The 26,013-nt window shown below is 36.2% G+C and overlaps 1 protein-coding gene across 7 annotated transcripts in view; it reads right to left on the reverse strand.

The window, feature by feature from the left end:
• DLGAP1 (DLG associated protein 1) overlaps positions 1–26,013 on the reverse strand; it is a 782,098-nt gene that overhangs the window by 45,445 nt on the left and 710,640 nt on the right. For all 7 annotated transcript variants that reach the window (XM_074203980.1, XM_074203979.1, XM_074203985.1 and 4 more), the window contains one exon: positions 2,922–3,343. In XM_074203980.1, coding sequence (XP_074060081.1) covers positions 2,922–3,343 — 422 coding nt within the window. The remainder of the gene's footprint in view (positions 1–2,921; positions 3,344–26,013) is intronic.

Genomic DNA, 26,013 nt, shown 5'->3' on the forward strand with positions numbered 1-26,013 from the left:
TTACTTAGGCATTCTGTCTGCTAATAATTTAACAAGTGATAGGTATTCCTAGAAAGGGCAAAAGAGAACATGAAGCAATTAGTTTCCTTCTTAATGATGTCTTTCTACCCACTGATCCTTGGTTGGTGAATGGAGCTGCAAACAATTTGCTCTATTCCATTTGTGAATATCTCAACCAGCACAGGAATACAATAAATGAGCTATTTGGCAGCAAGAAGGCTTCCATATCGCTGGAATGACAAAAATAGCTAAACATAGAGGACACTCTATGTATAGATACAGAAAATAATAAAGAATGTTTGGGACCTGAGTCATTATTTTTCACAGGCAATTTTAAATGGGAAAAAAAATCATTGGAGGGGGAAAGGTCTTGGCATGGAGAATCACTCCTACTTGACTATTCATTGTAGATTAAGAAAATCAAAGAAACACTATGCATTGGAATACTCAAATAATGCACAATAGAATCTTGCATTGGGTTTAGAAAACAACCTTACATGTCCATTATAGGAATAGTCCTATAAGGCCAGGGGTCCCAATGGGTATAAGAAGTAGTCAAGGGAACAGAGGGAATATTTGATATATACCTCTATTATGTAATGAATTATTCTAAAAATAGTAGTATTCATAGAAAAATTTTTCTATTAGAGAGGGAGACAGAGTAGGAATAGGAAAAATATTATAGTAGATAAATTTGAAAGTTAATAAAATGTAACTTCTACAAATCAGAACTAAATGAGAACTAAAATAATGAATATGAAATCTTTTTTAAATTTGAACCAAAAAAAAAATCAGCAACGATCTAGAAAAAGATCTCCAGAATAGCCAAACTGATTTCATTCAGCAAAGTCACAAAATTGTTGATGTACCCTTGGAAAACCATATTTCATTCTTACTAAATATGCTTACAAGGCTTTAAGTTATCTCTGTGAATCAGTTCTCAGTCCTGTTCTCAAATATAAAGCAAGAAATAAATAAGGCTGATCAAGATATGCAGGTAAAGACTTCAAAAGCTATACTAAAAATAAAACTATTGGTTAACAAATAGAATAGAGGGTATTGATTTATATGATTGTCTGGCAAATGTTTAACAACTTTGTACTATTAAAAGATGTGCCAAATAAAGTTTTCTTTATGAAAAATCAATCTTTCTAGTTCATTTCTCACTTGGATAATATACATAGTCACTGCTAAAATTTCTTTCCTTTCATATTATCTAGGGAGTATGCGAAGGTTTTCCTCTAAGTAAAGAGGTTTGGGAATTGAAAAAGCTGATAACCCCTTCCATGGAATTAGGTAGGTTTTTAACCTTTTTGTTTTTACTTTTCTATTGACATTTATGAATATAAATTATCACTTTTGTTGTTCAAAGGCCAAACTACCATTTGACAAATGGTTTGGTTAAAAGGTTATTTCCCTTCATTCTCCAAAAGAACCAAAATGTCATTACTATACAGGGTGAAGGTAGTGACTGATCAGACCAATACAAACTTAGAATGCTCTATCACAGGTCTGGCAATACAGTAAAATTTTATTTATCAGACTCCATTAATTTAGAATTTGTGTTAATTTCTGCAGAAGTTGAGCTGAAATTTCCTGTTGTACAATCTTTGAAGAAATGTTTGTTAAACAAATTAATAATGTAAAAAAATTTGCAGGGGAAAATTTATTTTAGATTTGAAACTTTTCATATTCTCTCAATTTCTTTAGAACTACCCATTTCTCTATAAATAAGCAATGTTTTAATTATGATACTTGTATTCATTAAAGCAGAATTCCCAAAGATTGCTACTGGTCAGTCCTATGTTAGCTTAATTTTAGACACTGTATATAATTTGAAAGTAATAAAACTATATTTCTATAAAATTTACTACCTCCTTCCTGATAGAGAGGAGATGGACTCACAATGCATACTGAGACTTTTTTTTTAACATATTTAATGTGGAAATTTGTTTTACTTGCTTTTATATATACATATATATATGTATGTATATATATATATATGTGTGTGTGTATATATATATACATATATACATACATCTATAAGATTGTGACAGAAGTTTGTTTTTCTTATTTTTTTAACAGGTACAGGGTATTAAGTGAGAGGGAGAGGAGGATCTTCATTTGAAAAATATATATAAATATATTCATGTATATATAAAATTAACTTTTTAGAAAACAAAATAAAAGTTATATAGTTATTTTACTAATTCTGGCTAATTGGTCTTTCCCCAAAAAAAATCCACATGGGAGAATTACTGACTAAGCCATTTAATTACATTGTATTTATTTGTCTTTCCTTTCTGTATATTTATTTTATGTGTTTTTATATATATATATATATATATATATACATACATATATATATATATATATGTATGTATGTATGTATATCCTTACTATCTCCTGTACTTAAAATGTAGGGATTCATTGTTTTTATATTTCTAGCCCAGCACAATGCCAGACTTAATAAATGTTTATTGATTGATTGATTGATTGATTGAAGGAGTTTCCATCAGTTGAAATGAAAAGACAAGAGGCAAGCTTAGGTACACCTGGAAGCCAAAAAAAATTGTCACTGTTTGTTAGGAATATTAGTGATCTGTAGAAACACTTGTAGCTAAAAAGACCCATTATTAAATTCTTAGATTATAAGCTTCAGGCACTGTATCAGTAAATATCACAAATTAGATTGGAGAAGTGTTGCATCTGCCCAGTAACATTTTCTATGTATACCCCAATCTATGTTCCCTGTGTTCACAACTGGATTTGTCAGACTCTTCCACATGCTGTCATTTCAAAATGTAAATGTGAGAAGAATTTTCAGGTTAGCTACTGGTCAAAAGTACAATGAGATTAAAAAAACAAACACAATAATGGATGTGCAAATGTTCATTAATACTATTTTGAGCATGACTTACTGTCTTCAGGCAAGTTATTTTCCCGTTCTTCTCTTTCCATCTGCTGACACCAACCTTCCATCCGGTCCCTCTCAGCCTGAAGAAGCTTCAGAAACCAGTGACCATCCCGGTGACACACTGATCTCTGAACAGCCTCCAGGGGGTCTTCGGTGATAGAGTCAATCCAAGGATCCGGCGGAGGCAAAATGGAAGGATCGAAATCTGTATCAAAGTCATCATCTGCGGCACAGGCATGGTAGTGGTTTCCTGACCCCTGAATGCTCACTGTGGAGGTGCTGGCATCCCGGGAAAACTGCCTGGACATTGGGCCTGGGCAGGTATTGTCCTCTATAGATTCCAGAGAGTTTTCCAAGTTCTCATGGAAGTCCAGGTCAGCTTGTACTGCTGCTGTTACGCTGTTGGATCGAGTAAACCTGCGGAAGCTTGGGAAAATAGAGAAAGAATGTTTAGATGGAAAGTATTTTCAAGAGCAAAACTTTATTTTACCTCTCCTAATAGAGGTAACAACAGAAGAACTAATTCTAACAATGTGTTCAAGATTTCTAGCCAAGATGGTGGAGAGAAGACAAGCACAGTTCACCTGAATCTTCTTCTCATCAGACTTGCCTTAAAGTCCACTTACACACATACTCAGTTAACTGAAAAAACATCTAACCTCTCAAGTATTAAAGGGGAAAAGGAGAGGGGGGGAATGGAGGAAGGGGGGGGGGAGAAAAAAGGGGAACTAACAAAAGGAGGGAAGGGAAAAGGGACAAAGGGAAAGGGGAAAGAAAGGGGAGGGGGTGGATATAGGAGGGCAAACACACTGAAGGGGTGGTATTCAGAAACAAAATACTGGGGAATGTGAATAAGGGGGGTAAGGGGAAAATACAAACAGAGGGAAGGTAGCATGGAGGGCAATAAAGAATTATTAATTATAACTTTGAATGTGAATGGGATGAACTCTCCCTTAAAACATAAGCGAATAGCAGAGTGCATTAAAAAATAGAATCCTACAATATGCTGCTTACAAGAAACTCATTTGAAGCAGAGAGATACATATAGAGAAAAGGTAAAAGGCAGGAGAAAAATAAATTTTGCTTCAGCTGAAGTGAAAAAAGCAGAGATAGCAATCCTTATCTCAGACAAAGCAGCTGCAAAAATAGATGGCATTAAGAGATAAGGAAGGAAATTTTATCCTCCTAAAAGGTACTATGGACAATAAAGTTATTTCATTACTGTATATGTGCACCCAATGGGATAGCATCCAAATTCTTAGAGAAGAAGCTGAAAGAACTACAGGAAGACATAGACAGCAAAACTCTACTAGTGGAAGACCTCAACCTCCCACTCTCAGATCTAGATAAATCGAATCATAAAATAAACAAGAAAGAAGTTAAGGAGGTAAATAGATTGTTAGAAAAGCTAGATATGGTAGACTTATGGAGGAAATTGAATGGAGATAGAAAGGAATATACCTTTTCCTCTGCAGTACATGGAACTTATACAAAAATTGACCATGTACTAGGAAAAATCTAATGACCAACTGCAGAAAGGCAGAAATAGGGAATACAACTTTCTCAGATCACAATGCAATAAAAGTTATATGCAGTATTGGGCCAAGGTGATATAGACCCAGAACCGATTGGAAATTGAACAACCTCATTTTAAAGAATGAGTGGACCAAAAAACAAATTATAGAAAGAATTAATCATTTTATCCCAGATAATGATGATAATGAAACAACATATAAAAACCTATGGGATTCACTCAAAGGGCTGTCAGGAGATATAGTATATCTTTAAATACTTACATGAATAAATTAGAAAAGAGGAAATCAATGAACTAAATATGCAACTAAAAAATTAGAGAAAGAACAAATAAAAAATCTCCAATTAAATACCAAATTAGAAAATCTAAAAATTAAAGGAGAAATTAATAAAATCAAAAACAAAAAAACTATTGAATTAATAAATAAAACCAGAAATTTGTTTTATGAAAAAAACCAATAAAATTGATAAACCACTGGTCAATTTGATTAAAAAAAAGAAAGAAGAAAACCAAATTGCTAGTATCATTCAAAATTATTTTGCCCAACTCTATGCCAATAAATTTGACAATCTAAGTGAAATGAATGAATATTTACAAAAATATAAGTTGCCCAGGTTAAATGAAGAAGAGATTAAATACCTAAACAACCCTATCTCAGAAAAAAGAAATTCAACAAGCCATCATTGAACTCCTAAGAAAAAATCTCCAGGGCCTGATGGATTCACAAGTGAATTCTACCAAACATTTAAGGAACAATTGGTTCCAATTCTATATAAACTCTTCGGGAAAGTAGGGGAAGATGGAACTCTGCCTCTTTCTATGAAACCAATATGGTGCTGATACCTAAACCAGGAAGAATTAAAACAGAAAGAAAATTATAGACCTATCTCCCTGATGAATATAGATGTAAAAATCTTACATAAAATCTAAAAATATTACATAAAATCTTAGCAAAATGATTACAACAAATTATCACTGCGATAATACCTTATGATCAAGTGGGATTTATCCCAGGAATGTAGGGTTGATTCAATATTAGGAAAACTTTTAGTATAATCAATTATATCAACAACAAACCTATCAGAAATTATATGATCATATCAATAGATGCTGAAAAAGCTTTTGACAAAATACAGCATCCATTCCTACTAAAAACACTAGAGAGTGTAGGAATAAATGGACTGTTCCTTAGAATAATTACAATATCTATCTGAAACCATCAACAAGCATTATATTCAATGGGGAGAGGCTAGAGGCATTCCCAATAAGATCAGGGGTGAAATAAGGGTGCCCATTATCACCACTACTATTCAATATTGTATTAGAAATGTTAGCTTCAGCAATTAGAGAAGAAAAAGAAATTGAAGGAATTATAATTGGGAAGGCAGAGACAAAACTCTCACTCTTTGTAGATGACATGATGGTCTACCTAGAGAATCCCAAGAAATCATTCAAAAAACTACTGGAAACAATTAGCAATTTTAGCAAAGTTGCAGGTTATAAAATAAACCCTCATAAATCCTCAGCTTTTCTATAGAAAACTAGCAGGATATAGCAGGAAGAGCTAGAAAGAGAAATCCCATTCAAAGTAACCTCAGACAATATAAAATACCTGGGAGTCTATTTGCCAAGACAGACCCAGAAACTTTTTGAAAACAATTATAAAACACTTCTCACACAAATTAAATCAGATTTAAATAACTGTGCAAATATCAATTGCTCATGGATAGATAGATAGAGCTAATATAATAAAAATGACAATTCTACCAAAATTAACTACCTGTTTAGTTCCCTACCAATCAAAATTCCAAAAAATTACTTTAATGAGTTAGAAAAAATTGTAAGTAAATTCATATGGAGAAATAAAAAGTCAAGAATTTCCAGGAGCTTAATGGAAAAAAGTGCAAAAGAAGGTGGCTTAGCCCTACCTAATCTAAAATTATATTATAAAGCATCAGTTATCAAAACTGTTTGGTATTGGCTAAGAAATAGAGCGGTGGACCAGTGGAATAGACTAGGTGCAAAAGCAGGAGACGATTATAGTAATCTGCTGTTTGATAAACCCAAAGAGTCCAGCTATTGGGATTAAAAGCTCCCTCTTTGATAAAAACTGCTGGGATAATTGAAAGTTAGTATGGAAGAAACTTAGATTAGACCAACACCTCACAGCCTTTACCAAGATAAGATCTAAATGGTTACAGGACTTAGACATAAAAAAAACAATACTATAAGAAAATTAGAAGATCAAGGACTAGTTTACCTGTCACATCTATGGAAAGGGGAGCAGTTTATGACTAAGGAAGAGTTGGAGAACATCACCAAAAACCAACTAGATGATTTTGATTACATTAAATCAAAAAGATTTTGCACAGATAAAACCACTGTAACCAAGATCAAAAGAAATGAAGTAAATTGGGAAACAATCTTTACAACTAATGATTCTGACAAAGGACTCACTGAATCATATTTTTAAAAAAAAGCCATTCCCTAATTGACAAATGGTCAAAGGATATGCAAAGGCAATTTACAGATGAGGAGATCAAAGCAATCCATAGCCATATGAAAAACTGCTCTAAATCATTAATTATTAAAGAAATGCAAATTAAAGCTTCTCTGAGGTACCACCTCACACCTCTCAGATTGATCAATATGACCAGAAAGGATAATGATCATTGTTGGAAGGGTTGTGGGAAATCTAGGACACTATTACACTGCTGGTGGAGCTGTGAACTCATCCAACCTTTCTGGAGAGCTATTTGGAACTATGTCCAAAGGGCAACAAAAATGTGCATACCCTTTGACCCAGCAATACCACTACTGGGTCTATACCCTGAAGAGATGATGAAAAAGGGTAAAAACATCACTTGTACAAAAATATTCATAGCAGTCCTATTTGTGGTAGCAAAGAATTAGAAATCAAGTAAATGTCCTTCAATTAGGGAATTAGCAAACTGTGGTATATGTATGTCATGGAACACTATTGTTCTATTAGAAACCAGGAGGGATGGGATTTCAGGGAAGCCTGGAGGGATTTGCATGAACTGATGCTGAGTGAGATGAGCAGAACCAGAAAAACACTGTATACCCTAACAGCAACATGGGGGTGATGTTCAACCTTGAAGGACTCTCTCATTCCATCAGTGCAACAATGGGGAACAATTTAGGGCTGTCTGCAAAGGAGAGTGCCATCTGTATCCAGATAAAGAGCCATGGAGTTTGAACAAAGTTCAAGGACTATTCCCTTTGATTTAGGGGAAAAAAACAGATATCTTATTGTCTGATATTGTTACCTCTTAGACTTCTTGTCTCTTCCTTAAGGATATGATTTCTCTCTCCTCACACTCAATTTGGATCAATGTACAACATGGAAACAAAGTAAAGACTGACAGATTGATTTCTGTGGGGGGTGGGGTGGGGGGGGAGGGAAGTAAGATGGGGGGGGGAATTGTAAAACAAATAATATCTTTAATAAAAAAAATTAAAAAAAAGAAATGTTAGCTTCAGCAATTAGAGAAGAAAAAGAAATTGAAGGAATTATAATTGGGAAGGAAGAGACAAAACTCTCACTCTTTGCAGCCGACATGATGGTCTACCTAGAGAATCTGAAGAAATCATCCAAAAAACTGCTGGAAACAATTAGCACTTTTAGCAAAGTTGCAGGATATAAAATAAACCCTCATAAATCCTCAATTTTTCTATATATAACTAGCAGGATATAGCAGGAAGAGCTAGAAAGAGAAATCCCATTCAAAGTAACCTCAGACAATATAAAATACCTGGGAGTCTAATTTGCCAAGGCAGATTCAGAAACTTTTTGAAAACAATTATAAAACACTTTTCACACAAATGAAATCAGATTTAAATAACTGTGCAAATATCAACTGCTCATGGATAGAGCTAATATAATAAAAATGACAATTCTACCAAAATGAAACTACCTGTTTAGTGCCCTACCAATCAAAATTCCAAAAAATTACTTTAATGAGTTAGAAAAAGTTGTAAGTAAATTCATATGGAGAAATAAAAAGTCAACAATTTCCAGGGATTTAATGAAAAAAAGTGAAAAAAAAGAAGTGGTCTTAGCCCTACCCAATCTAACATTATATTATAAAGCATCAGTCATCAAAACTGTCTGGTATTGGCTAAGAAATAGAGTGGTGGACCAGTGGAATAGACTAGGTGCAATAGCAGGAAATGATTATAGTAATCTGTTGTTTGATAAATCCAAAGAGTCCACCTTATTGGGAAGAAACTCTCTTCGATAAAAAACTTCTGAGAAAATTGGAAGTTAGTATGGAAGAAACTTAGATTAGACCAACACCTCACACCCTATACCAAGATAAGATCCAAATGGATACAGGATTTAGACATAAAAAACAATACTATAAGAAAATTAGAAGATCAAGGACTAGTTTACCTGTCACATCTATGGAAAGGGGAGCAGTTTATGACTAAGGAAGAGTTGGGGAACATCACCAAAAACCAACTAGATGATTTTGATTACATTAAATTAAAAAGCTTTTGCACAGATAAAACCACTGTAACCAAGATCAAAAGAAATATAGTAAACTGGGAAGTAATCTTTACAACTAATGATTCTGACAAAGGACTCATTTGTAAAATATACAGAGAACTGAGTCATATTTTAAAAAAAAGCCATTCCCCAGTTGACAAATGGTCAAAGGATATGCAAAGGCAATTTACAGGTAGGAGATCAAAGCAATCCATAGTCATATCAAAAATTTCTCTAAATCATTAACTATAAGAGAAATGCAAATTAAAACTTCTCTGAGGTACCACCTCACACCTCTCAGACTGGCCAATATGACTAGAAAGGATAATGATCATCATTGGAAGGGCTGTGGGAAATCTGGGACACTTACACTGCCGTGAACTCATCCAACCTTTCTGGAACGAAATTTGGAACTATGCCCAAAGGGCAACAAAAATGTGTATACCCTTTGACCCAGCAATACCACTACTGGGTCTATACCCTGAAGAGATGATGAAAAAGGGTAAAAACATCACTTGTACAAAAATATTCATAGCAGTCCTGTTTGTAGTGCCAAAGAATTGGAAATCACAACAATCAGTGACAATTTAGGGCTGTCTGCAAAGGAGAGTGCCATTTGTATCCAGATAAAGAGCCGTGGAGTTTGAACAAAGTTCAAGGACTATTCCCTTTAATTTAGAAAAAAAACCCTGATATCTTATTGTCTGATTTTGTTATCTCTTATACTTTATGTTTCTTCTTTAATGATGTGATTTCTCTCTCATCACACTCAATTTGTATGTACAACATAGAAACAATGTAAAGACTGACAAATTGCTTTCTGTGGGGGGTGGGGGAGGGAAATAAGATGGGGAAAAATTGTAAAACTCAAAATAAATTAAAAAAATCTTTAATTAAAAAAATAAAGGAATTAGACTAGATGATTTCTAAGATTCTTTCCAACAACAGGTCTATGACATCATATCATGCTATTTGGATTTGCTTGGACCAATTTATTTTTAAGATACTTTTTACTTGTAGAATGGTTCATACATACAAATTACTTTCATATACATTGTTTCAGGTAATATTCACAGTAATTGCCTGTGTAAACAGATCATATGTTATTTTCTTGGAAAAAAACTGAGGCTGAAAAAAGTCTAAGTGATTAGCTCATAAATCCTGAGTGATGGAGCCTAATTTAAAAATCATGCCGTCTAGGGTCTAGTCAAGTCCCTTTACCATATACTATAATCCTTATACCTTTAGAAGCATACACCCCCATGACCCACGTACAGGGACACTGACTTGGGGTACAAAGAAGGAATGACATGTTGCTGATTCTGATATAGTAATGTTTTAGAAATGGCTATGAGAACTCTGACTGATTGCTCCAATCCAACAAATAATTACTCCTCCACTACAGATTGTTTGAACCAGAGAATACAAGATTATAATGCTCAAAGGAAGCTTTGTACAGTGCCCTCATATTTATCAAGTGTTTTGTTCACAATGTTGCTTAGATTATTCATTTTTTTTTCTATTTAAAAGGTCTAGAAACTGAAGAGTTCAAGAAGTTAAATTGCTTTCCTAAGGCCACAAAGCTAGTTAGTTAGTGGAGTACTTGAGACTCAAACCCCAGATCATCTGACTTCAAATTTATCTATCTATTTATTTATTTATTTAGGCTTTTGCAAGGCAAATGGTGTTAAGTGGCTTGCCCAAGGCCACACAGCTAGGTAATTATTAAGTGTCTGAGACCGGATTTGAACCCAGGTACTCCTGACTCCAAGTCTGGTGCTTTATCCACTGTGCCACCTAGCTGCCCCTGACTTCAAATTTAGAGGTTTTTTCTTTTGCTCTGTGCTGTCTGAGACTAATATAATTTTCTAGGGACTTGGATCATAGTAAGTTCTTTATAATAATGTATCTTACCAGACTTTCTACTACATGGGCTTTTTCTTTATCTAACAGGTCTATTCCTGTCCTTTGAATTGGCTTTATTTGGTAGCACAATGAATTTTAAAGCTTTAATATTCTCTAATTTTTCTTCAAAAAACTGCCAGTCTTTGGGAAGAAATCAAAAACTTGGCTTCTTTGATTTTTCCATAGAACCTTGCTCAGGTCTTAGTATGCAGCAAGCACAAGAGGACCTTGATAATGGAGGCATCATTGCTTAACCTCAACCAATGAGTCTTTATGGATTTCATAGGAAAGAAAGAGCCAGTTCTCAAATCCAGTTAGCCTTGGACGTGTAGGCAGTTTAGTGGTATTCTTCTTTCTGATTTGAAATAAGAAGTGAGGTGCAGTTCACAAAAAAGGTAGATCCTAATACCTAAAATTAATATTTTCTCTACCATTAGCCAGACTGTGGGAATTAGCTTTCACTTCTTTTCTAGTGTCCAATATCTTCCTCAGGGTTTGCCCTGAACTCTCCTCTTGCCATAATAACCTCTTAATTTTCCCTGGAATGCTGTCCTTTGTTCTCTTTGCCAAAATTCTACTTACCTTTCAAGGTCCAGTTCAAACAGTCCTATTCCAAGCATCCTTTCCCAGACTCCCCAGATGACAGCTATCTTTTGTTTTTTGAACCTCTTTAAGTACTTTATATCTTTATCACTCATTGGAAATTTATTATTTAGAACCATGTGCCTTTGGTTTTCTATTCTTTTATTCTTTCTCATCACCTACACCCTATATAGGCATAACTTGCCCAGTATCTTAGGATCATATGATTTAAACTTGGAGGAAAACCCAGAAATCTTCAATCCTAGTAGTTAAATTCAAGGACCCCTTGGGCAATCTGATGAAATCTTTCTCAGAAAAAAATGTTTTCAAATACATAAGATGAACAAGGAAATCAAATTATACTGAAATATAATTATGAAAAATTGTTTTAATTAGGATTCACAGAACCCAATTTAAGGACTTTTGATCTAATTCAAACACTTCATTTTACAGGTAAGGAAACTAAGACTGAGTAATAAAGTCTTCATCTAAAACCACAGATTATAAGTAGGGGAGTCAGAATTAGTTTCAATCAAATCCTTTATTCTTTTCATGAAAATATTGCATTCCAAAAGAATATTTCTTTAAAAAAACCACAACTTAACAGGAGAGTTTACTTATGAAGGGTTAATGAGAGTGACAGAAACATTGTGTACATGGGATGACAGTAAATACAAGACTAGTCTTGTATTTTGTAATTCCATTATTTCTTTGTATCAACATTAGTATCTAGCTGGTGCTTGGATTTAAAAGTGTCTGAATAATATTCTTGATGCACTGAAATTATATGTATTTGTTGCTCATCAAAGTTTTTGAATTAATAAGAGACATGCTGACCAATGAAGAAGCAATAATCATACTTTGAGTGTCTAAGTCAACTATTTATTTGTATAAGAACTTTCTTAAAGATTTTTTACTGTGTCTCAGAGACTCCAAAGTCTCTGAGTTCACATGAACTGAATTCAATCCCGGGGGCTGATCCCAGAGAGTTATCTTTTCTCTTTGACTCATTGTTTTCACCCAGGGTTGCTACAGGAAAATTTTATTTTCTCCTTATGAAAAAACTTGCATTTTGGATTCCCAAATGCAAGCTCTCCCATAATGGCTATTGAATACTGTCAGATTTCATTTTATCCCATAGAAAATAAAAAGTACTAAAAGACCTATTGAAAGCCATAAATTGTAAGTCTGTAAGCCAACTAGTATTTCCCAAATGCCTACTATTATTATGGGGGTTAAAAAAAGGAAAAAAAGCAAATATCCATCCATAGTAACTAAAGTTGAGACCTCAGACACTTACTAGCTATGTGACCCTGGGCAAGTCTCTTAACCCTGATTGTCTCAAAAAAAAATTCAGGTGTATTCCTTAAACACAAAGACCTAGAATGAGGATAAATTAAATGAATTAAGGCTTGCTCCTTGGTAAATCCTGTTTAAACTGATACTGAGAAGGAAATATAGCTCTTTGGACCTCCCATTGTTTATTCTCATGAAAGCTGTTAAAAAATTGGGTGTGGTGTAGTCCTTTTGGGAGGAGACCTGGAGAGCTGCACCTGTCAGTGTATATTTTTGTTAGTGTATTTTGTGCAGTGGTTTTTGTTTGGATTTTTTTTTAATTAGCTGCTTTATCGATTCAATCTCTCCAGATCCTAAACTTGCATTTGGGGTCTGCAGGAACTGGATCTCAAATAGAGGGTTAAACTAGGTTATATCCAATTCTGAGACTCCATGATTAGTTGATTCTAGTTATAATTGTGTCCTCATGCCTATGATGCAAACAGAAGAGCTCAATGAAGAAAATGTCCTTAAGAATAGAGATATAGTTAAAAGCACAATTAATCAATCTGCTAACTGTTCTTCCTTATTAGCTAGCATCATGTTGCACCCCATATCAGGGCAAGTTGACTGATGCTTTGGTTGAGTAGTATAAAAAGCACTAGAATAGGTCAGAAGATCTAGCCTCTCAGTCTGGCCTTATTGCTAACTACTTCCAGGACCAAGGAGGAGTCTTTTAATATCTTTTTCTTTTCTACAAAATGGAAAGTGTGGACCATTATATCTTTAAGTGTCCTTTCTTTCAGCTCTAAAAGTTTATGATTCTAATTAGGATGAAATGAATTGGCTTGAAATATGAAATATGAAATGAATCTTAGAGAACACTGAATCCAGAAGTAGTATCATTTCTATTACAGAGATTATGCAATCTAAATAGGGTTTAAATAGATTGGCTCATAACTTTTAATAACTCAGTGGGCCAAAAAACTGTTTTAAACCTGTGTAACCATCAGAGAGCTTTCCTAAAGACCTCTGAATCATATTTTTTTTTATTTTTGCAAGGTAATAGGGTTAAGTGACTTGCTCAGGGTCACACAGCTAGGTAATTATTAAATGAATAAGGTCAAATTTGAACTCAGGTCCTCCTGACTCCAGGGCTGGTGCTCTATCCATTGCACCATCTAGCTGCACCAGGAACCATATTGAATATGCAGATCAAAATTAACACCAATAGGGGCAGCTAGGTGGCACAATGGATAGAGCACTGACCTTGGATTCAGGAGGTCCTGAATTCAAATCCAACCTCAGACACTTAATAATAATCTGGCTGTGTGATCTTGGGCAAGTCATTTAACCCTATTACCTTGCAAAAAAAAGAAAAAACCAACACACAAGATTAACACCAATAAAGAACACTCAGTCAATGTCCAAAGACATGTGAAAATGTGCCAAAATAAAGGCAAAGGTCTAGAAGGATACGTAGTTTAAAATGCTAAGGAGAAAGTCATCTAAAGGAAGGAAAAGTAGAGGAAACAGGAGAACAAGATGACATAGCTTGAGGAGAACAAATTGCCTTGAATCCTTCCTTAATATAATTACCTGTATTCCAGGAGCTCAGTTGCTTGCTGTTAGAAGTGGAGAGCCCTACCTGAGAAAAGATGTAACAAAAGCTAAACAAAGGCTTGCCTTTGGTCATTGCCTAGGTCACTGACCCAACAAAGACTGCAATTTTTACTCCTTTTGAGGAGAGGAAGGAAAAAGATATTTATGGGAAGACATTTCATTTGAAGACTGAGAAATATTGATTCTTACATGTGTGTGTGTCCCTTTCTTTTGAGGGAGAAACAACACATAGACAAGAAATTATTAACCTATCTGAAAAACCTGGTATTTTATGACAGACAACTATGTCAGATATTTTTTGTTTTCTTTGTTTTTGGTGTTTTGAAGAGGGCAAGTGGATGAGAATTTTATCAGCCTTCTGTCAGACAAATTAATATTTTCTCTGAAGATTTGGGGCTCTTCAGTTACTTTACATGAAGTCCAATTATATTTGCAATTTATATTTTAAAAATTAGGGCTATACAATAGTCTATATTTTTAATGAAAAAATAAATTACTTATCTTTTTTTTCTTGTCTTCCAATATGAGGAATGTAAATTTAAATAAAACAAAAATCAGACACACCTGTTGGAGCTGTCACTATCACTATAGTAATCAATTTTCATTAAATTTGAGCAAGTCAAGACATTAGTTCAAACAGCTATTTATGACAAAGCATGATGGGTGATTTGAGTTTTTCAAATGTGACTTATTTCTCTTAGTTATTTTATCATGTTTAAATTATTTTTAACTGGTAAGATCATGTAGACCTTGAAGAGTGAAGGTAAGCTAAAGGAAGAGTTAGTTTGAGGATAATGAAATAAATCAGTGACTGTACCATTTAGACATCATTCTTTGCCCTGGGAATGCTCAGTACAGTTTTATGCCTAATCCCTACTTTCCTTCTTAAATCTAACTTTTACCTAAAAGTTTCTGATATGTACAAATTTCTACAGGAAAATGAACTGTCCAAAAAAGGAGAATAAATAAGATTTTAGGACTTCTATTTTTTCATTTTTAATTATGTTAAAAATTAAACATCCACAAAAAAGTTAGAGAGCTAGTATGGAATAATAGAAAGCTGGCCTTAATGTCAGGAAGATGTGGGTTTGATTTTTTTCTTCTGATACACTTGGCAAGTCACTTGATTAGTCAATGCAAACAACTTTCTGATCTACAACTATCAGTTGAAGAAGAGTGGGAAATCTGCACTGATGGAGGGAGCTTCCCACCAGTAGCTCCCCTTCTGGAAAGTCCAGGGGCAGCTAGGTGGCACAGTAGATGGAGTATTGGCCCTGGAGTCAGGGGTACCTGAGTTCAAATTTGGCCTGTGTGGCTTGAGCAAGCCACTTAACCCCATTGCCTTGCAAAAACTAAAAAGAAAAATGACAAAAATTAAAATGACAACATAGTTTCAATAAAAAAGTTTTTTGTTTTTTTTTAATTTTAATGTTTATGGTTAGTTTTAGAAACATTATTAGAATAGCTTATATTGGCTTAGCATCTATACTAAGAGCACTTCTTATATCTAGTCTTAAGTTCAGGTTTCCCCTTTTGGTGAATGGTAAATTGTTGAAAATAAATTCCTAAAATTTCCTGAAAAGAAAAAAACCCAACTGAATAAGGTGATGATGGTGGGCTTAGAATTAGGACTTAATTCCAGAAGAGGGTGGGTAGACTTTTCTATCTGCTTGGTATATGCCTGGCTTAATAAATACTGTCTGAAATTATATTTTCTCTCCTAACACTGACTCCCAACTAGTCAGCCAGGAGTCTTCTTTTGGAGTTTGCTGGGCCCTCACAACTTCCCAGCTCATCAGAGAATTGCTACATGTTTTCTGACTCCAAAGAAGCAGAATGAAATTTCAACAATGTGATGCCCTTCAAAAACAATTTTTTAAAATAAACTTTGTCCTGAGACTACTTTCATATGCAAAGAAAATGTGCCCAAGGACTATTTTCTCCTGTGAAAAATACCCTGAAATAGGGGTGGCTAGGTGGTACAGTGGATAAAGCACTGGCCCTGGAATCAGGAGTACCTGGGTTCAAATCTGGCCTCAGACACTTAATAATTACCTAGCTGTGTGGGCTTGGGCAAGCCACTTAACCCCATTTGCCTTGCAAAAACCTAATATATATATATATATATACTGGAGCATTTGGAATAGTGTTTTGTTTTGATTTTCAATGAAGTGATCTGACAGGTCTGACCATGTCTCCTCTTTAGCTAATAATCTCCCTTCCTATAGTCTTGTCTTTTAAAGCCTTTTATAACCTAAAATTTCCTGCTTTTGCAGTCTGTTTTCACTTTTTGCCACTCTATAGAGACTATATTATAAGAGATATCCAGCGACACCAACTTTGTTGTTCTTTGAACACTATAGTTCATTGGCCCAGAATGTTCTTTCCTCACCTCAACTTTCTGTCCTTATTCGAAGCTCAGGTCAAATCCCAACTTCCACAAGAGGTCTTTCCCAACCTTCCATATTGCTAGAACTAGAAAGGAATCTTCCTTCTGTGATTACTTCCCATTTGTCATTTTGTTAATTCATTTCAGTTGTGTCTGATTCTTTATGATCCTTTTGGGGTTTTCTTGCCATTTCCTTCTCTAGCTTTTTTGAGAGATGAGAAACTGAGGCAAATAGGCTGAAGTGACTTAGCTTAGGTCACATAGCTAGTATCTGAAATGAAATTTGAACTCAGGTCTTTCTTACTTCAGGTCTAACACTCCTATCTGCTTGTGCCCCTAGCTGCTCATTTACCTCCTATTTCTACTGTAAATATCTTATATGTATAGAATTGTTTGCATGTTGTCTCCCCTATTAGAATATGAGCTCTTTGAGGGTCAGGACAATGATTTTGCCTTTCTTTATATTGATGGTTATCATAGCTTCCAGCACATGCAGAGTATTCCCAAAATCTTAGTGCTAGAACTCTTAACATAAGAATTTTGAGACATTCTATAATAATCATTTAATAAATGTTTGTTGATAAACAAATTAAAGGTTGTCCAAGCTTCTGTTCTTTATAACCTGCCTAGGAATGTACTGTAAACAATGGGGCACAACACAGCTAAAGGCATTTTCCTCTTTTCTGTGTTGCACATGGATAGAAATGAATGGAGAGGTGTTGGTGCGTTTACATCACTACAGTTTTTTGTTTGATTCAAACTCTAATTGATAAATTTGTTTCTCATTTTTCCTACTTTCTTTCATTTCCTGTAGTAGCTATCATTTTCCTTGCCTTCTGGTAGAAAAATAGTGTTTTCCCCAAAGAAAGACTCACTTTATCCTATGGATCATTTTCCAATTGATTTTTCCACAAATGTTTCATGATTATTCTTCCTTCAGAGTTTGACCTCAGTCTTAAAAACTGAGAGGCAATGTGGTACAGTGGTCATGAAGAGAGCCCTTAAATAGCTGTGTGACTGTTGACATATCATTTTATTTCCTCTAAAGCATGGGTGTCCAATCTTTGCCTGTTCTGGGTCACATCACCCAACAAAAACTTGCAAAGGGCTGCATATAGAATTTAATATTTAATTTATGATTACAATATAACCCATATTACCAGTAAGTATAATAATAAAATGTAATGATATAATAAAGTACAACTTTGAGGTCATATGTGGCCTGAGGGCCAAGGATTGGACATACCTGCTCTAAACTTTACTTTCCACATCTCTAAAATAAGAGTTCGATTGTTTTTCTAGTTTGAATTTCCATAATTCATGATTGCCTCAAAGTACAGCACTTTAGAAAATCTTACCAGAGCCTAATGGAATGCTTTGGTCATAGTAGGCTCGGTGAACAGACAGTATTGGTGACTGTACAAGATGCACAAAAGAATTAACAATCCACAACTAAAATAGCACCATTCCATTTAGAGAAATATTTAAAACAAACTCAGTATCTTTGTCAAGAAAATTCCAAATAGAGTCATGAAGTCATGGATACAGCTGAAACAACTGACCAGTATGTCTAAATTTTGTATCTTCTCCAGAGCCCTGACATAGTAGCCTGAATAGTTGCTATTTGTCCTGTGTTTTTGAAGAGGATCAATGGCATTAAAGGGTGATGTCTTACCTTGTTCATGAATTAGATTTAATTGAGGCAGAACTACACAAAGTCATCTGCCTTCCAGTCACTGAAGTCCAGTGGCAGAACAAAAGTCAAGACAACTGGCAATGACCTGGAAAGCTGTGGATGACCCTAGTCTCTTTAATTTCTGACCAAGTTCTAAGCACTCTACGCCTCCTTCAGTCACCTTCTTGACCACTGGAACAAATTGTTCCCATCCTCCCAATCTGCTGGGAGGAGTCTTGATATGTTTGGAGTAGACACCCCCCTAACTCACCAACCACTTGAGGTATATTGATTACCCTTAACCTGGTTTAGCTTATCTACTGAATAGGCTTACCCTCTCCACTATGTCTGCTATGGCTTCTTGGAGCCGCAGGTGAGAGATGGATGAATCAGATGGATACCAAAGGAAGATGAGCAGCTTTGAAAGGAGTTCAGCAAATTATCCCTCCAGAAGTGCTAGTCCTCTTGAACACCTCATTCACCCCTGCCTGAATTGTTAGGGACTGGTATAGAGATAAGACTAGGATTTCATTGGTACAGGCAGTTACCCAGGTAGGGAAACTCCTCTTACCATTTTAAGTTAGAACCTTCTCTGTATTTTAAAAGTCCTAGAGCATGAAGAGGCTGGGTCACATAGCCAGGATGTGTGTCAGAGATGGAACTAAGAAGCCAGATCTCCCATTAAATTGTAAGCCCTATGATGGCAGGGACTGTCTTTTACCTCTTTTAATATCCTCAGCATTTAGCACAGTCTCAATAAAAATTTACTGAATTGACTTCCTGGCTGATTCTCTAACTTCTCCAGGACACTACTTCTTTTGCTCTGTATGTAGTAGGTATTTTAATACATATTTGAGAAACTGAATTACCCTATCATAAACTTATTACTAACCTTATCCTTTTATATAGTAGAAAAGTAGTTATTCACAAAGCTACAGCAATGCATTATCCTAGAAGATGAGGAGGGCAAGAATATAATCTCATCCAATATTTTTTACAATTCTATTTTTACAAGCATAAACATTGTGTTTCCTGTGACTGTTTTTCCTGGCTGTATCAATCATAAGGCAAACTGTCTTTAGTGGGTCTTTTCCTCCATCAGTGCAAATTACAATCCACCCCACTCCTTTTCATCTTATGAAATTCTTGTCTTTGTCCTCCCATTGGGGATCCCTACAATGGAGCCCTTCTTTAAGGTCTTCTTGCATTTTGCAGGTACCAGGACAACGCTAAAGTTCTCCATGGTACCACATCTTCCTTTTCTGATCACTCATTTTCTCAGTGATATGTACCTTATTCTTTGAAGTGAAATTTGCCATTTGTATAGGGAGCCAGTCTAGGAGTTGGAAAAACTGGGATCAAGACATATCTCTGACAGTACTGGTCCAGTCACTTATCCTATTAATGACCACAGGTCACTCTCTAGGATTGCAATTTTCAGGAAAGAGGTTGACCTTCTTTGAGAGAGGAAATTTCTTATCTCTCAGTTCCTTAAATCAATGAAATCACTAGTCCGGTAAAAAAAAATCTCTTATACTAGTTTTGGAGCATAGAACAACACTAGAAACAGACTGTGACTGTCAAATGTACTCTAATATGTTTTCTCATTGTTCTTAGAGTCACCCACAACTTTGATTCTTTCAATTCTGTGGTGTTATAAGACTGGCAAATATGACACAGCACTGGGAACACAACAGCATTTTAAATTGTTGGGCGTTTTTATACCAGGGAACAGCTTGGGACTCAACCATCAAGAGGGACAAAGGGAAATGAATAAGTTGGTGCTTTGGTCTACTTGTTTCATGTCAAATTGCATATTTTTAAAAAACTGTTGTGACTTGCCAGAAGTCAGTTCTTTGTTGTTATTTATATTGTCTATTTGACAGTAACAGTCAGGAATCCCAGTTCATGTGAAAATATGAAATCATGTTTAGAAGCATCATGCCACTGTGGCGAAAGAAAGAGTTGTTTTGTCAAAAGTTTGTTCACACCCAACTCAGCTGGCTGCTTCTTGGAGGAAGAAAGGAAAGAAGGAAAGAAGGAAGGAAGGAAGGAAGGAAGGAAGGAAGGAAGGAAGGAAGGAAGGAAGGAAGGAAGGAAGGGGGGAAGGAAGGAAGGAAGGAAGAAAGGAAGGAAGGAAGGAAGGAAGGAAGGAAGGAAGGAAGGAAGGAAGGAAGGAAGGAAGGAAGGAAGGAAGGAAGGAAGGAAGGAAGGAAGGAAGGAGGGAAGAAAGGAAGGAAGGAAGGAAGGAAGGAAGGAAGGAAGGAAGGAAGGAAGGAAGGAAGGCAGGCAGGCTACTTCTGCACTGCCTTCTTTAAGTTCCTCCCTGATAGGTGTCAGTTATCTTCTGATGTTCACTGGCCTCTCCTGGCTCACTTGGGTATAAGTGGGAAGACAACCCAGCAGTTACTAGCCTTCCCAGTCATACAAAATTCCAACTGTGCAGACATGAAGCTTGACTTACCAAGATGATGTATTGCTAGAGGCATTACATTTCAAAACTTTCATGAGTACTAGTTCCTTATTGTTTTCAGTTCAAGCAAAGGCAGCCACAGACTGATTCCATGCCACATATGAAATAGAATGACCTAGTTTCATATGCCTTTGTTTTGTCCATACAGAAAAAAATAGTACTACCAACAGTCCTGACAGATTGGTCTTGGCCATGGACCCTGTAAATGTATTTGCTATCTCAAGAAGAATGACTTGGCAATAGATTAATAGAAGTTTACAGCTAAGTCACCCAGAAAGAAATAAAAGTTAAGTGAAATTAAAATGGCTAGGGATTAAAGGCTGAGCCTTTGAACCCAGGCAGACCTTTCCAATTTGCCTTGCTCCTGTCAATTTAGTTCCTTAAGAAATTTTCCCTTTACCCACAGCTTTCAAAGAATGTTCCGCTCTACAAAGCATTTGATACCTTTCAAGTTACAATTTCCTCTTCTGAGAGAGGGACAACCAGCATTCTTAGGTAAACCCAAGGAACAAAACAAGATTGGGTTCTTGAGAAAAAGTATGTTATGGCTGTGTCTGTGACCCTCCTTCTCCCCAAGTACCCACCCTCTCTCCCCATGGCTTGGGATCTGGCTTCTGCAACCACTTTTCCCAGACCTGGTGCTGCTTCTTCTCACTCCTCCATACCCCAAAGGCAGGAGGTGTAATCATTCCGACTCCTGCAAACTACCAGCAGATATCTGGCCTAAGGTGCAGAAAACCATGAAACCACAGACTGGATAAACCAGTCTGGAACACAATGCGGAGTCTGTTCTAAATAGCTCCGGCTGTTGGGGTCAATCATTAGCATGCATCTCTGGAGGCTGGTGCTTTGGCTTCCCTTTATGAAACAAGTTTACGTTGCTCATGAGAGGGCTTTTTCTCTTCTCTTTCTATGCTACAGGTTGCAAATGAACATACAGATGCTAAACTGGGGAGCCATTTCTATTCATTCCAGCCCCGATTTGTGCCCTGGCCCCCCTGCTGCTTCTGCCAAAGTTGAGGGCTGCTAGGGAAACAAAACAGCTTGTGGATGAAGCTAAGCAAATTCAACATCATTGACATGTGAGCCTCATACCTGCAAGGTAGTCCTCCACCCACACAGTTTCAAGATTCATGTCATAAACCCAGGTAATAGGTTACACCTCAGCTATCAGGTTTTGAATCTTCTGGCTGCTGGTTATCTTTGCTCGCCTTCTCAGTCACATAATGGTTGCTTTTCAGGACTAAATCTGCCTTCAATGAGGGGAACCTATACAGTTCTTTGTTTGTGAGAGCCTTTAGAAATGTTTCACTGAGTCTTCTGTCCTGGCTGGGTTCTGAAAATGCCACCCCTAAGAATTGCCAAGAGTGTGAAAATGGCTCATTTTGGGGCACATGTAAAAACTCAAGACTCTCCCTTATTTTAAAACAAGGAAGTGAAGGGCTATCAACAATTGTGAATGAAAATTCCCTGAAACAAGGCCATCCTTTGTTAGGAGATCAAGCTTTCAAATTAAAGTGGGCCAAGCAGGAAGAAACACAGGTAAAATGCTTAATCATGCCATCCAGGGAAATGACAAAAAGGAAAGAAAACTGGGTCTGGAGTCAGAGGACCTTGATGTCAATCCCAGCTCTGCCAGCTATGAGGACTGGAGAAAATTTGGGGAAATCAGTGTTCTAGGCTGCAAAAATGAGGGTATTGGATCAGATTACCTAACTCTAAATCTATGATCCTATGGTCTTATGAAGAACACAGAAATAGCAGCAGGAAAAAATTGGGTGTAGAGGAAGCCTTTCTCCCAAACTTCTTTTCATATGTGCTTACTTTTTTCCCCACCAATTCATTCTTAAATATTTGCAGGTTATTTAAAATACTCTGTTTATCATCCTATTGCCAGGGTTTTGTTTCAAAGATAAAAAGCAAAACAGAATTTTTCCATGCAGTTTTCCTCTACTTCAAGGAATTTTAATTCAGGTATTTAATAAGCCAAGGAGATGGGAAGTGACAATTGTCAGACTTTGGAGTGGCCCAGAGTATGTTGGCAGTCTGCTATTAATCCCTTCCAGGCAGGTGCTAACACTGTTAAAAAGTGATCACTATAGGAACCCTTGCTGATACAAAGCAACCATGAACTGAATGGTCCACTGGAAAAGAACCTACTCTCTAGCACATAAACTAGAGGCTTGGGTCGTACACAGGTCAAGTAAGGGAGGTACTTCATAACCAATGCCACAGAGACTTGGGGCTGTTTCTAACACTCGGAATCCAATTGTGATTTTAATTTTCCCAAACTAGAGTTGTTTTAAAAGGGAGAGGGAAAGGAAGGAGGAAAGAAAAGTATGTATGTGGGATATCAGTGAATATGCCAAGTTTTAGGCTTTTGAAATTTGAAACAAGATGAATACCACACCCTGAAAACTGGTGTGTACTGAAAGGAATTATTAGGACAAGGTCATGCTATTGAAAACTTGGCAAAGAAAAGAACTATTTGTTGATTATAACAACAAGGGTGGGTACTAGAGCATGGACTAGGGAGGTATGAAGCTGGATCTAAAGCCCTTGTGCTAACAAAGAAGTGGGCTTTGACTGCTGCAAGTCTTTCAAAACCTATTGCTGAGAAGAGAGCTTTGGAAGAATAATAACCCACATTTGTAGGGTTCTTTCTGTCTAACAGACAGGTGAGGTCAGTAGTTTACAGGTATAACTAGCCTTAAATTTAAGAGATTAAGAAACTGAGGCTCAGAGAAACCTAATTGAGTTCAACAAATATTTTTTAAGGGACTATCATGTCAAGGCATCAGACTCACTCAAAGTAACGAGCTTTTCTGTACTTGATGATCTCCAGAAATTCATCATTCTACAAGATGAAATCAACTCTGAAACTCTCACCTCCTTAGCATCCCTTACCCCAAAGGCCTCTTCCTCCCTCTGGTTGGAGATGGTGGAGGGTGGACATCCTGTACTTTCCTTGATCAGACACCACTGGTAAGCACCAGAGCCAAGATTCAAACTCAGATCTATTAGATTCAAATCTAGGGTCCTTTACCCTGTACTATTCTCAATTTGAATTTTTTATTTGTTAGCATTCTACTGAATTGACAAGACAAATTGGATAAATCCATAGAATAATTCCAATCTCTTTAGAGACAAAGAAAGGGGGTCAGAAGACCTGGGTTAGAGTACTAGCTTCAAGTGTACTATGTGACCTTGAGGAAATTACTTGGATTCTCTGAACTTTAGATTACTGACTTGCTACTTGGGAAGAGCAATACCTTCATTCCTTTGTGACTGGTACAATTCTAAGCAGTAGCCTTTAAAAGTGACCTTTAAAAGGGAACTGACAGATCTAAGAGGCTAGAACTGAGAGATATACTTAGGAAGGGGGAATACCTCATATAGTTGTGGAGAGGAAAGTGACTTAGAAACCATACAGCATTACATAAATATTAGCACTCTTAATGTTGTCAATAATTTGGCAACAATAATATTTAACATTTCCTAAAAGAAAAAGAAATCCTGCCTTACAGTTTGCTACTTGTATTCAATAAACCCTATCTAATTATAAGGACAATAACTAATGCTTCAAAAGCAAAGAAGATTCAGTCTAGAGACTGAGAATAATTAATTTAAGTATTAACGATGAAAGCTAAACAAGACTGTTAGGTAGATAAAAGATTGCATAGTAAAGCTATTATTAGGTGAGGACACTGATAGTTCCTAGGATTCAAGGTAACAGGGAAAGGCTGTTGCATCTACCAGTAGGCTTGCTTTCTCTAATCCTCTCCCCAGAAGAGTGGGATTGCCCTTGGGTCCTGAATAGTGGGGTCAGACTATCCTTTTGTGACTGTTATTAGGAATGTTCATTTTAAATAGATTTTACCCACATACATGTAACATATGGCTCAGAACTGAATCCCCTGAATTATAAAAACCTGGTTTGGTCCTTGAGAGAATCTTATAAATCATACTCTGGCTTGTCCCTCCATCCAAGTTCTCTCTTGGGTCATCAGAATATAATTTATGCCTAGGACCACTATAGGAAATGTAAATAAACCCTTAGCCCCAATGTAAGTACTCTGACTAATAATACATCAAATATACAACAAACCAAACAGAATATGTAAAACAGAAAGGACTTATATTCAGATCCATAATTAAGATAATTTTTCTTCCTCCTTTAGTGAGTCTCATCTCCCTCTTGGACCTATATATATATTCTTCAAGACTTATTGGACTATTTTAAAAGTGAGATTTTCTTAAAGGGTAACTTGGTTATTGCCAGGAAGCAATCCCATTAGAGCACTGGCCTTGGAGTCAGGAGGGCAGGATTTGAATCAGACCTCAGACACTAGCAGTGTGACCTTAGGCAAGTCACTTAACCCTGATTGCCTTGTAACCAGGGCCACCTCCAGTCATCTTGATCCATATCTGGTCACTGGACCCAGATGGCTCTGGAGGAGAAAATGAAGCTGTGACTTAGCACAGCATCCCCTCACTCAAATCCAATTCACATGCATGTCATGGCATCTCCTCCCTGATACTGTAATCTTTTTCAAAAATGAAGGGCAAAAAATACGTTGCCTATATTAGCTAATTCATGTGCTTGTCATCATATCATGTGATGTTGTGGTCTTCTTCTTTGAAAAAAAATAAAGCTCAAGCAGCACTTAGAAAAGACAAAGTAAAGCATTTTTTGCTTTCACATCATGGCTCTTATTACTCCCTTGACTCTCTTCCAGAAGATCCTTAGCTACTCTTCCACTGTGAGCATTGTTGTTATATCTCTGGGTCTATAGATTTTCTGAAATGTTGCACAGATCAGACCTGTAGGCTTCGTCTCTCCCACCTCACTCCTTAGAACCTAAGTCTGCTCTTCCTATATATCCCCTCTCCCATGAACATCTCTAAGAAAAGGCTTCTCTAGATCTTTGTCTTCCCTTTTAAGATCAAATTCAAATTCTAGAATACAAATCATCTATCCTATCTTCAAAAGGATCAATCATTCCCTCAAACCATAGCTCAGTCAATCACCCTTCTTCATTGTGGAGTAAATGAGCATCCAGAACCAAAGAAAATCTTTCATACCCCATCAAGGAGACATCATCAAAGTCTCAATAGGGATGATGT

This window comes from Macrotis lagotis, chromosome X, assembly GCF_037893015.1.
Source record: "Macrotis lagotis isolate mMagLag1 chromosome X, bilby.v1.9.chrom.fasta, whole genome shotgun sequence".
Classification (NCBI taxonomy): domain Eukaryota; kingdom Metazoa; phylum Chordata; class Mammalia; order Peramelemorphia; family Peramelidae; genus Macrotis; species Macrotis lagotis.